The sequence below is a fragment of the Vanessa tameamea genome, chromosome 4 (assembly GCF_037043105.1).
Source record: "Vanessa tameamea isolate UH-Manoa-2023 chromosome 4, ilVanTame1 primary haplotype, whole genome shotgun sequence".
NCBI classification, from domain to species: domain Eukaryota; kingdom Metazoa; phylum Arthropoda; class Insecta; order Lepidoptera; family Nymphalidae; genus Vanessa; species Vanessa tameamea.
In genome coordinates, this window is record NC_087312.1 from 1,159,857 (window position 1) to 1,174,174 (window position 14,318).

A 14,318-nucleotide genomic window follows, 5' to 3' on the forward strand; every position below is an offset into this window, starting at 1 on the left:
GAAATTTATACTACAAAACAGATTTTTGAATAATAGAACATATTTTACTTAGTTGTTATGTCAGATTACAAATTCAAATGAAACTCGTAAAACGAAACGAATTTCATTTTATGTCGAATGGCTGTCGGCTTCTGAGTCGCGTTCGCGAATTATTTAGATCAAGTTTTTATGCAAATATACTAACAATCTTACTGAAAAATTAAAGTCAAGTTTTGTGATTAATGTGTTAGTACGAAGCTTAATGCAAAAATGCAACCTACAACGATGCTTCCAAAACTTACTGATACAACTCAAACGATGTGAGTAACTTGGTATTTAAAATTTGCTTATGCGATATTTTAAGGGAAAAAGGCGTAAAATTTGTTCGATGAACCTTAAGTATAAGAAACTATGTGTATCACAAACTCGATAAATAATGAATATAAATACGAATTCGATATAACCTGTTAAAGTTAAAATTATTGTCGTGCAAGCAAATTATCTGTTCAGAAATTGTTTCTTCGATAAAATGAGAGACTTTGCATTCAAATCCTATACTTAAAATAACACTTAGTAAATGAATCTTTAGTTTGTATAGTACATAGCATAAAACTTATTAAATTAATTTTGTTAAACAAATTAGTGTAATGACTTTATAGCTTCAAATTATTGCAAATACATCGTAAATATTAATTATATGTTCCTAGCTCATTTTCGGAAGGTGATGGTGTCTGTAGTTCCGAAGTTTATGCATCAGATGTAGTAGTAACAACTAATGCTGGTAACCATAACCATGGTAGTTCAAAAGTAAAGCTGAAAAGCCTTGTTGACTACAATTGGGAGCCCAAGTTCTACCCAGGCCAACTATTGGCTGTTCACATTAGTGGCAAATACTTAGCATACAGTATCAAGGGTAAGATTATTTTTGTACTATAAAAGTTTAATATTTAATACTCGACTAAGTTATTAAATTAAAGGATTTTTTTTATTTGTAGCGCCCAATGCTGCCAACCCTGGGACATGGAATGGGATGGTGCGTGTAGTGTATAACCCTGAACCAGGCATTGATAGAAGAACACTTATAAAAGGCATGAAAGGAGAGGTTAGTATGTCTATAACAGGATTGCCTAAGCTTATTGAGCCTAAATGATGATGGTCATTTTGTACAGTGTCTCTGCTTTTTGTGTGCCTTTTAGCAAATACCTCATCTGTTGTCATTATCTTGTTTGTTTTATAGTCTTAGATCTATCAAGTTAAGGAAGAGAGAGAGTAGAAGAACATAGTGGCTGCAATTTGAATTAAATTATGATTATCATTTCATAAAATTCATTATAATACAATTATAGTCCCAAATATTGTTTAGTAAATTTTTTTATGTATTATATTTTTCAATAAGAAACAAGACATTTAAATATTAAATTATTGTATTAAATTTTTTTTTATTACAGGTACAAGATCTAGCATTTGCACATATACCAAATCAAGTGGTCTTGGCCAGTATAGATGAGATGGGAAACTTTTATATACATGAAATTGAAGTCACTGAAAGTGGACTTCGGTAAAACTTTTTATATTATTGATCTTATAATATACTAAATCAAAGATAGTTATTTATTTTAATTATAAATGCCAATGGTGGAAGGAGTAATTATGAACAAACCATTGATATATATTCAATGTAATTTACTAATAGTTCTATATATAATCACTACAAATATTTCTTGATGATATTTTTGTTGATTATACAAAACTATTCCAGTTAACCAGTTTTATTCACTTTAATTGTGCTCCTGAAGATATACTTAAAATACCAAAATTTTTTTACAAAGATGACTAATATCACAGATTATTTAAGTATTGACAAATCATGTCATGTCAATTGAAGGTCAATGTCATTTATTTATGTTTACTCCTGTTAGAATCAACTTTTGTTTTGAGTGTGCTTAAAATTGATTGAGTATTTTTAAAAGAAAAATAGGATGAGAAAGTTTCAGGTGTATAAAGCTGATGGTATGTAGTCACTTGTGATGTTATGTTGAAGTAAGATGTTTAAAGTGGAATGGTTTACACAACGTGTCATGTCTTTTAAGTCTGGTTTCATAATCTTAAAAGCTTTCCACAGCTGAATGATAAAATACGAATAATATAATATTTTATGGTACCCAACCACATGAAATAATACACAATGAAAGTTTATTTTTTAAATTGAATTATCAGCAATAAGTTCATTGTGTTGTTTACAGCTGCACAATAGCGGCGGAGGTGCGCGAGGACACCGGGGTGGGCGGCAGCACGCACCGCGTGGTGTGGTGTCCCTACATCCCCGACGAGGACGACGCGCCCGACGACGACGTGGCGCGCCTGCTGCTCACCACGCACGCCAACCAAGGTCGGTGCTACCGCATCTCACGTACTCGCTCTCGTATATCTTCACAACTTCCCTGTCCATACTCCCGTCACAAGTGACTTACGAGACATGAAAGTGGTTACTTATTATTCACAGCCCGCATGTGGAACATCCGCGCGTGCTCGTCGCTGTGCGGCGCGGGCGGCGCGGGCGGCGCGGGGGGCGCGGGCGCGGGCGGCGCGCTGGGCGCGGGCGCGGCGCTGGCGAGCGGCGCGGGGCGCGGGGCGGGCGCGCACGGGGGCGCCGTGCTGGCCGCCGCCTTCTCGCCCGACGGCACGGCGCTCGCCACCGCCGCCGCGGACGGATACGTCATGTTCGCGCAGGTACGTGACGCTCGGCCCGGCTTACTCTGCCTGTTACTTTGATTCTCAAGGATAACGGTTGTGAAGATAATTTTCGGACGGGAAGCAAACGTCCTAGCTTTATTATATTATATCCTAAAAAGGAGACCCCTCTTGTTTATGTTTTTAAAAAATTGAAATATCTGATTTGACCACACATTTGTGCTCATTCACAGGTATACATGAATAATGAGAGTAGCCCGCGCTGCTTACACAAGTGGCAGCCGCACGGAGGCAAACCCCTCAGCTGTCTTTTCTTCCTTGATAACCACAAGAACTACAACACGGAGTAAGTTCTTACTTAAACGATTAAAATATATGAACTTCACTAACATTACATGGCTAAAAATCCAATCAAAAATTTCTTAACTAACATATTTTTTTTATTTTAGTGTCCAGTTCTGGAAATTCGCTGTAACCGGTGCTGAGAATAATACATCGATAAAAATCTGGTCATGCAAATCTTGGAATTGTCTCCAGTCAATAACATTCTCTCCCTCCCTGGGCGGCGAGACCCTGGGCATGAAAGCCATGTTGGATACCAGTGCTAGCTACTTACTACTATCTGATTTTAAGACAAGAAGTCTGTATGTGTTAAACATGGCAAGAGACAGCGAGGACACGATGGCCTATTGCAAAAGCATATCTGAGTTCCTCTTGCCTTACCCTGTGTTGAGCTTCTGTATCGTCGATGCTGGTTAGTACAGAGTTTCAGTTATTATATATTGTTCACACTTTGATAAAAAAATGGGAAATTGAACATTAATTGGTACTTAGCACTCCATAGACATAGACATTATAAAAAAAAAAATTGAAATGTCCAATCAAACATGTGATAATATTATATTTCTTTTGCCGTTATCTACACTGACTCACTCAACTTTTATCCAGTACAATACATCATGCATACATTAACAGCCTGTAAATTTCTCACTGCTGGGCTAAGGCCTCCTCTCCCTTTGAGGAGAAGGTTTGGAGCATATTACACCACGCTGCTCCAACGCATGTTGGTGGATACACATGTGGCAGAATTTCGTTGAAATTAGACACATGCAGGTTTCCTCACGATGTTTTCCTTCACCGCCGAGCACGAGATGAATTATAAATACAAATTAAGCACATAAAAATTCAGTGGTGCTCGCCTGGGCTTGAACCCGCAATCATCGGTAAAGATGCACGCGTTCTAACCACTGGGCCATCTCGGCTCACTCAATAATGTCAAGGACAAAATACTATGACATCGCCCTACCCAATACGACAAGATAGAGAAGAAGAGAAAAATAAAGTTGAAGTCCTTATTTCCTCACAGAGGAGCAGCAGGTGAAGTGCGAGTCGAGCTGCGACGACCCCTACCACACCAACGGCTCCAGCGGAGACGTCGGCGCCTCGCCCGACGACTTCGAGGTGCACCACGACGTAAGCCCAAAGCATATACCGCACCACGCCACACGCACGCATACACACGCACACTCTTCAATATTATTTCCGCACTGAGGAGTTTGAGATCACATTACATATCATTTATGTAACCGCGAAGCAGCAACACTTAAGGTTATTGTTAAGTTCACCCTCGTCAGCCAGTTTAATTATAGGCACGAGGGACATGACAACTTAGTTCCCAAGGTCGGTGGCAAATTGATATTAGAATTGAAAACAATTCTTACCGCACCAATGACTAGAAAGCGGTGGCCATGAGCCCGGTTGCCTGTCAATTTTATAAAAAAAAAAAACAATCAGAAACTAGTCTTTAGCAACTTATTGGCCACAATAGGCTATTTGACAATGCGAAAAATAAAGTGTCAATTATTGTAATCAGTATATATTATTAGTTTTAAAAAGGGTTATTTATAAACGAAAGTTGAAAATAATAATTTATTTATTCAAAAATCCATAAATAAAAATGCATTTTTTAAACGTCTGTCACGTGACACAAAACGCTCCCGTTTGGTCGGGTTTATGATGACGTCACTTGCTTATTATCCTCGTTTGCCTACTATATGTACCACAGATTACAATACGGGCAAGTGACGTCACAGACCCCATTACAGCGCCAGATTGTCAAAGTAGCGTTTGCGCGGGCTATTTAAATATGAAATTTTTATTTTGATATTTTTCAGGAAATATGTACTAGAATTAAAAAAGACCGTGTTTAATTTTTTGCTTCCTTGAATCGAAATTCGAAAAAAATCGTTATTTCAATTTGCTGGAGCTACTATATTACATGCCGTATCATATGCAGTCGGTCATGATCTTAAACACGATGGCAGCCGATGCACGATATTTACTCCGCAGTACTATATGTATAGTTTAGTTAGCCACGAAGACGTGTCCCAACTATTTTCCGCGAGGCGAACGCGTAAAATATTTTTTTTTTATTTTATTTAAAAATAAATATCATTAAAAAAATCATACAATGTGCTCTACATTGAATAAATATCATTGTTATTTGAAATCGGCAATATGTAGTAGAGCATATTTCCAGTTTACTATGAATCTCTTATTTTAACTTAGTGAGTGAGTGTGTCCACATATAAGCCTGAGTTCACACTGTAGCAGCATAGGAATAAGAGTGGGACACATCATCGTGGATTGAACTGTATAGTATATATAGTTTTCCTCTTAAATTCACTTAATTTATTTGGCACACCACCTAGTTCACTTGCACTTCCTAAGATTAGCTAGTTTTACTATGTGTTAGTCTGTGCAATAAAGTGTAAATAAGGTTGCATATAATTTAATGTGTTATTATTATTTTTCATTTTGTTTTAATATAAGGTGTATTGCTGGTATGTAACTATAATCTGTTCGTATGGTGTGCGTAAGTCGGTTGAGTCTCCACACCACGCTGTGTGTGTGCAGGAGGAGGGCGAGCGTCGCGTGCGCCTGCGCCTGTACATCGTACAGCCCAAGGGGCTGCAGGAGGGGGAGCTCATCTACGCGCCGCGACTGCAGAGGAACTCCTTGCCGTTGCACGGTATGTGCTCAATGCTCATACTCCCCCGACTGTGTGATGATTTAGCCAGTTATCTGTAGTAGTTGATGGCTCTCTATTTTACTAAGATATATTTTATTAATATTTAATAGTTCGATATATTCGTCTGTCAAAAATAGTTATGGCAAATGTTAACTAAATTGACACCTCCATTGCATATAAAATGTCTCTTTTTAAAGACCACTTCTTATTCCAAAATATCAAACGTGGAAAACAAATATATTTATTGGTAGCGACTTTGGTGTTCTAGACCTGGAGCAGCTGTCGCTGGAGGAGGGCGCGGCGGCGGAGGCCGCGCTGCCCACCAGCATCCTGCAGCAGCAGACGCAGCAGCTCAAGAGCCTGCTCATGCGCTCGCAGGTCGGAGCCTTACCTTACCTAATACGCGACGTTATATAATATAAGGAACTAACGTCTAACGTCACCAGACCCAAACATATTACATTACAATTTGTAAAATTATTTCCAGACTCAACCAGGTAGTTTGATCGGTCAACGTCCAGAATCTCCTACGACGATGCCACCTCAACTGAATCTCATGACTCCTGATGCTTTTAGGTACGTGACAGCGGAAATATACCTGTTTAAAAACACCCTTGTTCCTCAGATTATTATCAAGTCAGATTGTTCGTTTAGTTGAAAGCGATCACTAGCCATCGCACCGATTTCAATAATAAGTAAATTTTCGTCATGACCTCTAAATAATAACTGTGATGTTACAGTTCGCCGGGTAAGCGGGAAGACGACGACCCGCCCCTGTCGGCCACACCGGAAATCAATAATAAGCCAAGAGTTTCCACCGGAGGTACTTATTCTGATAATCTAACTAATATACAAACCTGTTTTATTCTGTCTATGTATATATTTATACTTAATAATTATGTTGAAGACTGTATTTTAGTCACAAATTCATTTACAATACGTCTCGCTTGATGTACAAAATAAATACTTGAATAATCACAGGCATGGTGTCGGTGCCGCCCGTGGGGCTGGCGGAGGAGAGCGCGGAGGTTGCGGCGGCGGCGGTCGCGGGGGTGGAGGGGAAGACGTCGGGGGGCTCCAGCCCCAGCCGGGAGGTGCAGCAGATCATGTCGCACACCACCACGCCCTTCTACACCGACATGGTGACATATCCATAGCGATACCGACGTAACACTATGAAGGACAAAGCCAGAATCTGTTCCTCTTTGCACATTCAAGTCAATTAACAATCACGACAGCTGTAAAATATTGTTATTGCTTTATTACGGCTAACTAAAAAATTATTTTGATGCCTTAAGAACATGCCAACTTGATACTTGATACACAGTGACAATTATTGAAAAAAAGAGCAGAATTTTGACTCTAGAATTTGTAAATACAAATACCAAATAACACAAATGTAGTAAATTTTTCTGCAACGGTTTTACAGAATCACTATATATTTACAAGATTCGTAAGAGTAATTATTTCCTATATATTTTTTAAATTAATAAACAAACGTCGGGCAGGAACTGGCAGCGTCGTTAACACAGTCATGACACTAATGAATATTTTTGAATGATCGCGAATGACAGTTTTGTTGTTAACTGACTTTAAAAACGCTGTAAATAGATTTAGCGCATCATATCTTATAAAATATCTTATAAAATTGTAATAGTAGCTGCACTTTACGTTCCCCCATTTTTGTAATGTGTTTCGAAATATAAGGAAAATACGATGTCCACTCCTCCATAATGTACTTCGGACGTCGACTTTTATAATATAACATACCCACCCAACCTGTTTCTGAAATATTGGACATTCATTGGTCCCATATTACGTCATCAGCAGTAACCAACCAATGACCATCCAGATTAGAGTCAAATTAGGTAATCTATGTGATCAGCGTTTCAATCACGTTTAAACAAGATATAAATTTTAATGCAACACTGCACTATATTTCAGGAAGAAGAAGAAGAAGAAGTTTCAAAGCAGACGCCGCCGCCGGAGGTTGAAGAAGTTGCCGCCGGGACCAGCGCCGCGGGGGCGAGCGAACCGTTCTATACTTCTGAACTATTTACAACACCTGAAAAGCCACCTCCGCCCGCCAAGCTGACGCATGCCAGTAATATATTACTTCTACTAGTTCCGCTATTTATAAAAGAAAATAAACAAAGAGGCAGAGATGGTCAAGTGGATAGAATGTTTTGACCTCAATCGAAGACTGTTCTGCTCACAGTACTAATGAGTTTTTAAGTTACGAAATTTATTCGGTGACATTCTGCGACATATGTGTCCATCTTGCTCTGGAATAAGCACAAACTTTCTTTTAAAAAACCAAATATTTACCCATCCATGGAACATTTTAGGATTGTAACTCTCATATAAGATACTCAATATATTGAATGATTCCTCAGATAGTGACACATCGTGGCCCCAAATATCCCTCGCCCAGATAACGGAAGCCAACCAGAGGAAAGCCTCCAGCGAGAAGTCCAGCACGCAGTCGCTGAGCACCGCGCCCGCCGCGCCGCCCGCGCCCCCCGCGCCCCCCGCCGCCGACGACGCCACCAGGAGCCGCCTTGAAGCGCTTGAACAGAAATTGGACCTACTAACCGGTACGACTACACCTCATAGTGAGACTCGAATGTGCAACATCTTTCATCTCAGTCCTGCGATCTGTGCGGGTGATTTTGTGAAAAAAAATGGATTTACGTAATGGGGATTTTGGTCAACTGGCTAATGGTTGTGCCAATTTTTAAGAAAAATAATATAATGTTAATCTTACTTATGATATGGTTATACCGAGGTGAGATTTTAAATTTATAGCATATTTACATAATATCTTATGCGACTATACATTATATTTTTTATTTATTAATATAAATAACTGATAGATCGGTTCGATCCTACAATCGCAGATCGTCCACGATTGTCATTCGATGTTCGATCACTTCACTGCGCTATTAATCCTTCATTCTCCTCTTATTGGCTCACGGCTCACGCTTCGAGTGTGCTCAAATTCCACGTGTGAAGTTACAAAATTATAACTACAAGATAAAAGTCAACTTCGAAAATGATTCCAGATCATCCTTAGGATCGCACAAAAACTACCTAAAAATATAGAGCAGCGCCACCTGAAATCTAATCCGAGCGTCGGGCCGTCCACAGAGCTGGTGTCGACGCAGACCCGCGAGCTGCGCGCGCTGCGCGGCGACGTGTGCGCGCCGCGCGCACAGCTGGACGACGCGCTGCACGCGCACGCGCAGCGCACCGCCGTCGCCGTCGACACCGCGCTGTCGGCCGGGTCCGCACGCTTCGCACTATTCGTTCGCCTCGGCTGTGTCGCAGCGGTATCGTCATGTTGAAGTCGTTCGTGTGTGTGTCCGCTGCAGGTGGGAGCGCGTGACGCGGCTGTCGGAGGCGGCGAGCGCGCAGGCGGCGGCGGCGGCGGGCGCGGGGGCGGCGCGGGCGCTGGAGCCGCTGGCGCGCGCGCTGCAGCACGAGCTGGCTGCCAAGCTCACCGCCACCGACCGCCTGCTGCGGGACAACATCGAGAAGCTCTCCGGCAGCAAGGTACGCTCGACCCAGACTCGACGGTCGTCGACGATCACTATACAGATTTGACACTACGGGCGATCGAGCTTCGTTTGAATCGGTGAACAAATAATCGAAATAAAAATTCGATATAAATATCGGACATTTTAATATTTTATATTTTAATAATGCTACTGTTTGTAAATTAAGAAAATTTCATTCTGGGCTCACAGACGGTAATGGAGCGGCTGAGTACCGCGATCGCGACGTCGCTGACGGAAATGGTGCGCGAGTCGTTCCGCTCCGCGCTGTTCGAGAGCGTGGTGCCCGTGATGGAGAAGGCGCACGCGCAGATCTTCCGGCAGATCAACCACGCCTTTCAGACCGGCACCAAGGAGTGTACGTCGACATTCAGTCAAATATTTTATGAAGTACTAATGAATAATGTTCAGGTTTTTAAAAACGCAAACTCAGTAGGCGTCGAACTTTCAAATGCGTAAATCTTATCATCTGTCCTCTTCAACTGCACCACGCAGAAAAACTTATAAAAAGAGTGCAATATATTCCGTTGCGGACGCTCGATGACGGCCCGTCCGGGTGTTGCAGTCGCGGCCAACACGGAGGCGGCGGCGCGCGCAGCGGCGGAGCGCGGGGGCGCGGCGGGCGCGGCGCCGCTGCTGCGCGCGCTGGAGCGCCACGCCGACGCGCTGGCCGCCGCCGCGCCGCCCGCGCCGCAGCACTACGCGGCGCAGCTCCGCGACGTCGTGCACGGCGTGCTGGAGAAGGAGGTGTCGTGGTGGCGCGAGCAGGCGCGCTCCGTGCAGATGTCGCGCGCGCACTCGCCCGCCACGCCCGCCGCGCCCTCCGTCGCCGACCGGCAGGTGCGACCGTCACGATGCTAATTCGATGTCAAATTAAAGTAAAATTCGAGACGGGGGCACAAAACCACAGTAAAAAAATTAAAGTTACATCAACAGACTTCTACTTATCGGACCGGTATCCAAAATTGCGCAATCATCTCTTTTTGTTTGCGCGTCCCAATATATGAAATAATATGAAATTAAAATTTGTTTTTGTAAGGGGAAACATTTAGCTGGTTCTTAAATTCGAAGAAGATTAGCCACACTAGTGCTAAAAACTCGTTTTCTAGGCGCTTGCTATATCATGGTACCAAGAGTAGGGTTGCGAGCTTGTACATACGATCCACGGTGCTGTTGTGATAATAGGTCTAATTTTTTTTTCGAAATGAATTCTGGCATGTATTAGACGATTACTTTATATGTTTTTACTGAATGTCAATTTATTAGCATTATTTATTTGTCACGCCACAGTTAAAACATTAACCCTTACTCAATGCTGTTTTATTTTTAATTATTTAGATATTTCAATCTTTTACAGAACCAATCGTCTGTGGAGGTAACGGAGACAAAACAAATATTTTATAGTAAAAAAAAAACCATGTAGTTACTTTGATAAAACTTTTTGTAACACCCAGAGTAGTGTTAAAGATGAGTTCGTAAATTTTCAGAAGTCAACCCGTAACGCAAGGAACTGTGTTCAACAATCTTTACCCTACTTGCTCAGAGTACTCTCATTCCTTCAAATTTTATTAGATACTTAATAGTAAATAGTTTATTGTAAATATGTTGTTTGTAAGTACATACTGTATACTATAGTTATATATCATAGTAATATAATATCTCTGATTGAATTTTAATATGTTCTAGAAACATTTGTAAACCTTTTTTTCCATAAAACTGTAATTATTAAGTAAAGATTAGTGCGAGTTCTAAAAGGTCAAACTGCTCCAAGCGGCAGCTCAATAGTTTTTCAAGCGATAGATTCGAATTTATTACTGTTAGAGATAATATACTAGTTTAATCTCTCAAACGCAAATAATTTGCTCCCGCCGCAGATGCAGGTGAGCCAGATCCAGTCGCTGATGATGAGCGGCGACGTGAACGGCGCGTTCCAGCTGGCGCTGTCGGCGTCCGACCTGGCGCTGGTGGTGGCGGCGTGCCGCGCGGCCGAGCCGGCGCGCGTGCTGGGCCCGCCCTGCCGCCTCAAGCAGCACGTGCTGCTGTCGCTCGTGCAGCAGCTGGCCGCCGACATGACGCGCGACACGCACCTCAAGCACCGGTACCCGCTGCTGCACTGGCTGACTGCATGACACGCACGCGAATATGATTAAATTAAACTGCAATGTGTAGAATTATTAACGATATTTTTAATTTTCGTAAAATTGAGTAAGATCTTGATTATCAAAATGTATCAATAGAATGTTAATTATAATTATGTTAATGGGTTGAAAATTTAGTATAATTGATAGATAGATGTGTGAGAATGCTTATTTTTTCATTGAAATTTATTTTTAATCAATAATTCACTATTTACAGATATCTCGAAGAAGCTGTGATGAACTTGGATACGACGAATCCAGTTACACGTGAACACTTGCCAGTGGTCATAAGAGAGCTGCAGAAACAGATAGTGGCGTTCCTAAACTCGAACCCGGGCCACGCTCTCAGCAGGCAATTCCGCATGTTGCTGATGGCCACCGAGTCGCTGGTCAAAAACACCGTCTGACCACGGCCATGCTGCCACTGTCCCTGTGCCTACAGGACTATGCACTGATATTAAACTAGTGATGTGAAAATGTGACTGAACGAAAGTGTTTAGTGTGAAAAGTCTTACAATTAGTGAAAATGACACTTAAGACAATGATCAATCAACAGGCTTTGATGATTGTTTATCTTTTTTCGTTTCTCATAAATTATTGACGCCTAGTTATTGTTTCGTCTGATGAATATATATACCCCTAGCATAGACATTTTCAACAAACATGTAATGATTGAAATATAAAATTGTAGCCGATACTAGTATTATGATATATGATTGAACGAGTAATTTATATATATAAAAGTATATTTAAAAAAAAAAATCTAAATTTAGCTGATATGTTTTCTTTTATCAGAAAATTATTGAATGTTAACAATTTACAAAGTAATCATCTGTAATGTTTGGTATCGTTTTGTTCCTTTTTATGTATTTACTTTTGGTGCTGTGGACTGTTTCCATTCATTTTTTTGTTTAAAGTCTACATTATTATGCATAAGTAAAATTACTAATTTCTACACTCTTTACTAACGGCCACACGACTGCTGTCTGTCTCACGAGAGAATGTGTATAGAATATTTTTATAAGTTATACATATCTCTTTGTGGATGGTAACTTCCCTTGTGTTACTCGACATTTCACACGGAGTGGATAAGAACTGATTTAGTATTTATTCAATTATTAATGACAATAGTAATATTTACTTGTATTTATGGAAATAAATTTATAGTAAGGGCCAATTATTGTCGCATATGTAACCTTAAGTTGCTTCGTACTAATGTTAGATAGATCATTTTTCATTGAAAGAAGTCTCCACACCAAACCTGCCAATGACCTGGGTTCAGTTGGTGTAGGCCGTACTTGTACTGTACGATACTACCTTATACCTCAGCTTCCCGGCGAAACTTGGTAGATCCTCACAAGTTATAGACTGCGTCTTGTAAAGACAGTCATCAGATCCCGTTGAGACATCTACTACATTAATGTACTGGCAATTCTAAATCAATGAATGATGCTTTTATAATATAATATTTTACTTTTATCAAACATTATTGCAACATTCTATTGAAATGAACAAAAATATTATCGTCAATTTATATCTAGATGTAACTATAAGTAAATCGTATGACTGCTGTAAGCTTATATAGTCATTAATATTATATGTACAAAACTTACGACTGAGGTTACAATTGTCCTTGTAAATAATACAATGTAAGTCGCTAGCATTAGTTAATATAATGTAAAAAAGTCATTCAAGAAGACTTCTATACCTATTTAAATATTGTTTTTTATGAGAAATTGTTAAAATAACGTTTATAAAAATTGTAATCTTTGTGATTAAACAAATACTAGGGCTTGATTTAGATTTTCTAGTGTTGAAATCTGTATTCACTTTTATATTCGATTTATGCAACATAAAAGTATTTATAAAAATTTGCAAAAGAATAAATACACAACCTACAAATAAAAACAGCTGGTTCACACGGTCGTGACGATATTTTAATAACATACAAAAAGTATAACGTATAAAACTTGACAAATAGCAAGATAAGATATAATGGCAGCTTATTTGTATCCCGTTGTATAATGTCGTCAGTAAATCTTCAGCCCGATACTATCCCACAGTGCGGTTAAGGCCTCTGCCAGTGTTGCTTCACTACGGGATCGCGTTAACCGTTGCTCGGTGTCATCCCGTCGAGTCGCCGCGCTCTTACTGGACCAGCTTTTGACTTGATTTCGATTCAGTTAAACCTCTAATTTAAAGAAATTAAACAAGTGAAAATTAATAACATATAATCTTATAAGATTGTTTAAATTTGAATTTTGAATACTCAAACTTTTTGTGTAGTTTTGGTATGATTTCGTTGATAATAAAATAAATTTTAAAAATTAAAAATTCTTTCTATGTGTCTACAGATCCCGGAGCCTCAAAATAAAAAATACAAATAAATTTAATTACCGAAAACATTAAACAATTGATTTAGGATTTTATTTCTTTAGGTAATGTATTCCTTATTTCCGAGGTTTGAAAACTAAGTTACGCTGAATGAAAAAAATCCAGATCAATAATTTATTGAAAATCATTGTCGATTATATTATGCAATTAATCTACGAAATTAATTATAATTTCGGTTACGTAACTCAGTAACGATTTTATGTAAGTAATATAATTTTGAAGTCTAGATATTTTATTGCTAGCAATGAATAAGAAGGCAGAATTCTCAGTCGACTGCGTGGATTGAATTTTATTACCTATATGATAAAGTACTGATATCATGGTTTATGTATTTTATTATTCACCTTGCAATAACGAATATACTTTTAAAACAACGCTTTTCTTGCTCTGGTCATCTGATTCGATGATGAATGTAGAACTTTGAGATTAATACTCTTTAAGATTAGTACTTAATATACTATATATATTATAAATAAAACAATTTATTTATTTTACTAAAACAAATTCAATTTATGTTCATTAAATATT

The 14,318-nt window shown here is 39.6% G+C and overlaps 1 protein-coding gene across 2 annotated transcripts; it reads left to right on the plus strand.

Moving 5' to 3' along the window:
- Positions 1-98: 98 nt before the first annotated feature.
- On the plus strand, positions 99-13,678 carry Ge-1. 2 transcript variants are annotated; one of them, XM_064220589.1, is made up of 22 exons: positions 99-299; positions 687-892; positions 975-1,081; positions 1,428-1,537; positions 2,223-2,368; positions 2,483-2,709; positions 2,904-3,016; positions 3,120-3,424; positions 4,037-4,143; positions 5,551-5,701; positions 5,970-6,079; positions 6,189-6,277; positions 6,442-6,524; positions 6,683-6,843; positions 7,646-7,805; positions 8,098-8,298; positions 8,852-8,987; positions 9,076-9,256; positions 9,451-9,616; positions 9,824-10,098; positions 11,133-11,356; positions 11,614-13,678. In XM_064220589.1, the coding sequence occupies exons 1-22, from the start codon at positions 250-252 to the stop codon at positions 11,801-11,803; spliced, it is 3,498 nt and encodes a 1,165-aa protein (XP_064076659.1). In that variant the 5' UTR covers positions 99-249; the 3' UTR covers positions 11,804-13,678. The 2 variants fall into 2 exon arrangements, with proteins under 2 accessions (XP_064076659.1, XP_064076660.1); XM_064220590.1 differs by having other exon boundaries at positions 5,587-5,701.
- Positions 13,679-14,318: the final 640 nt, after the last annotated feature.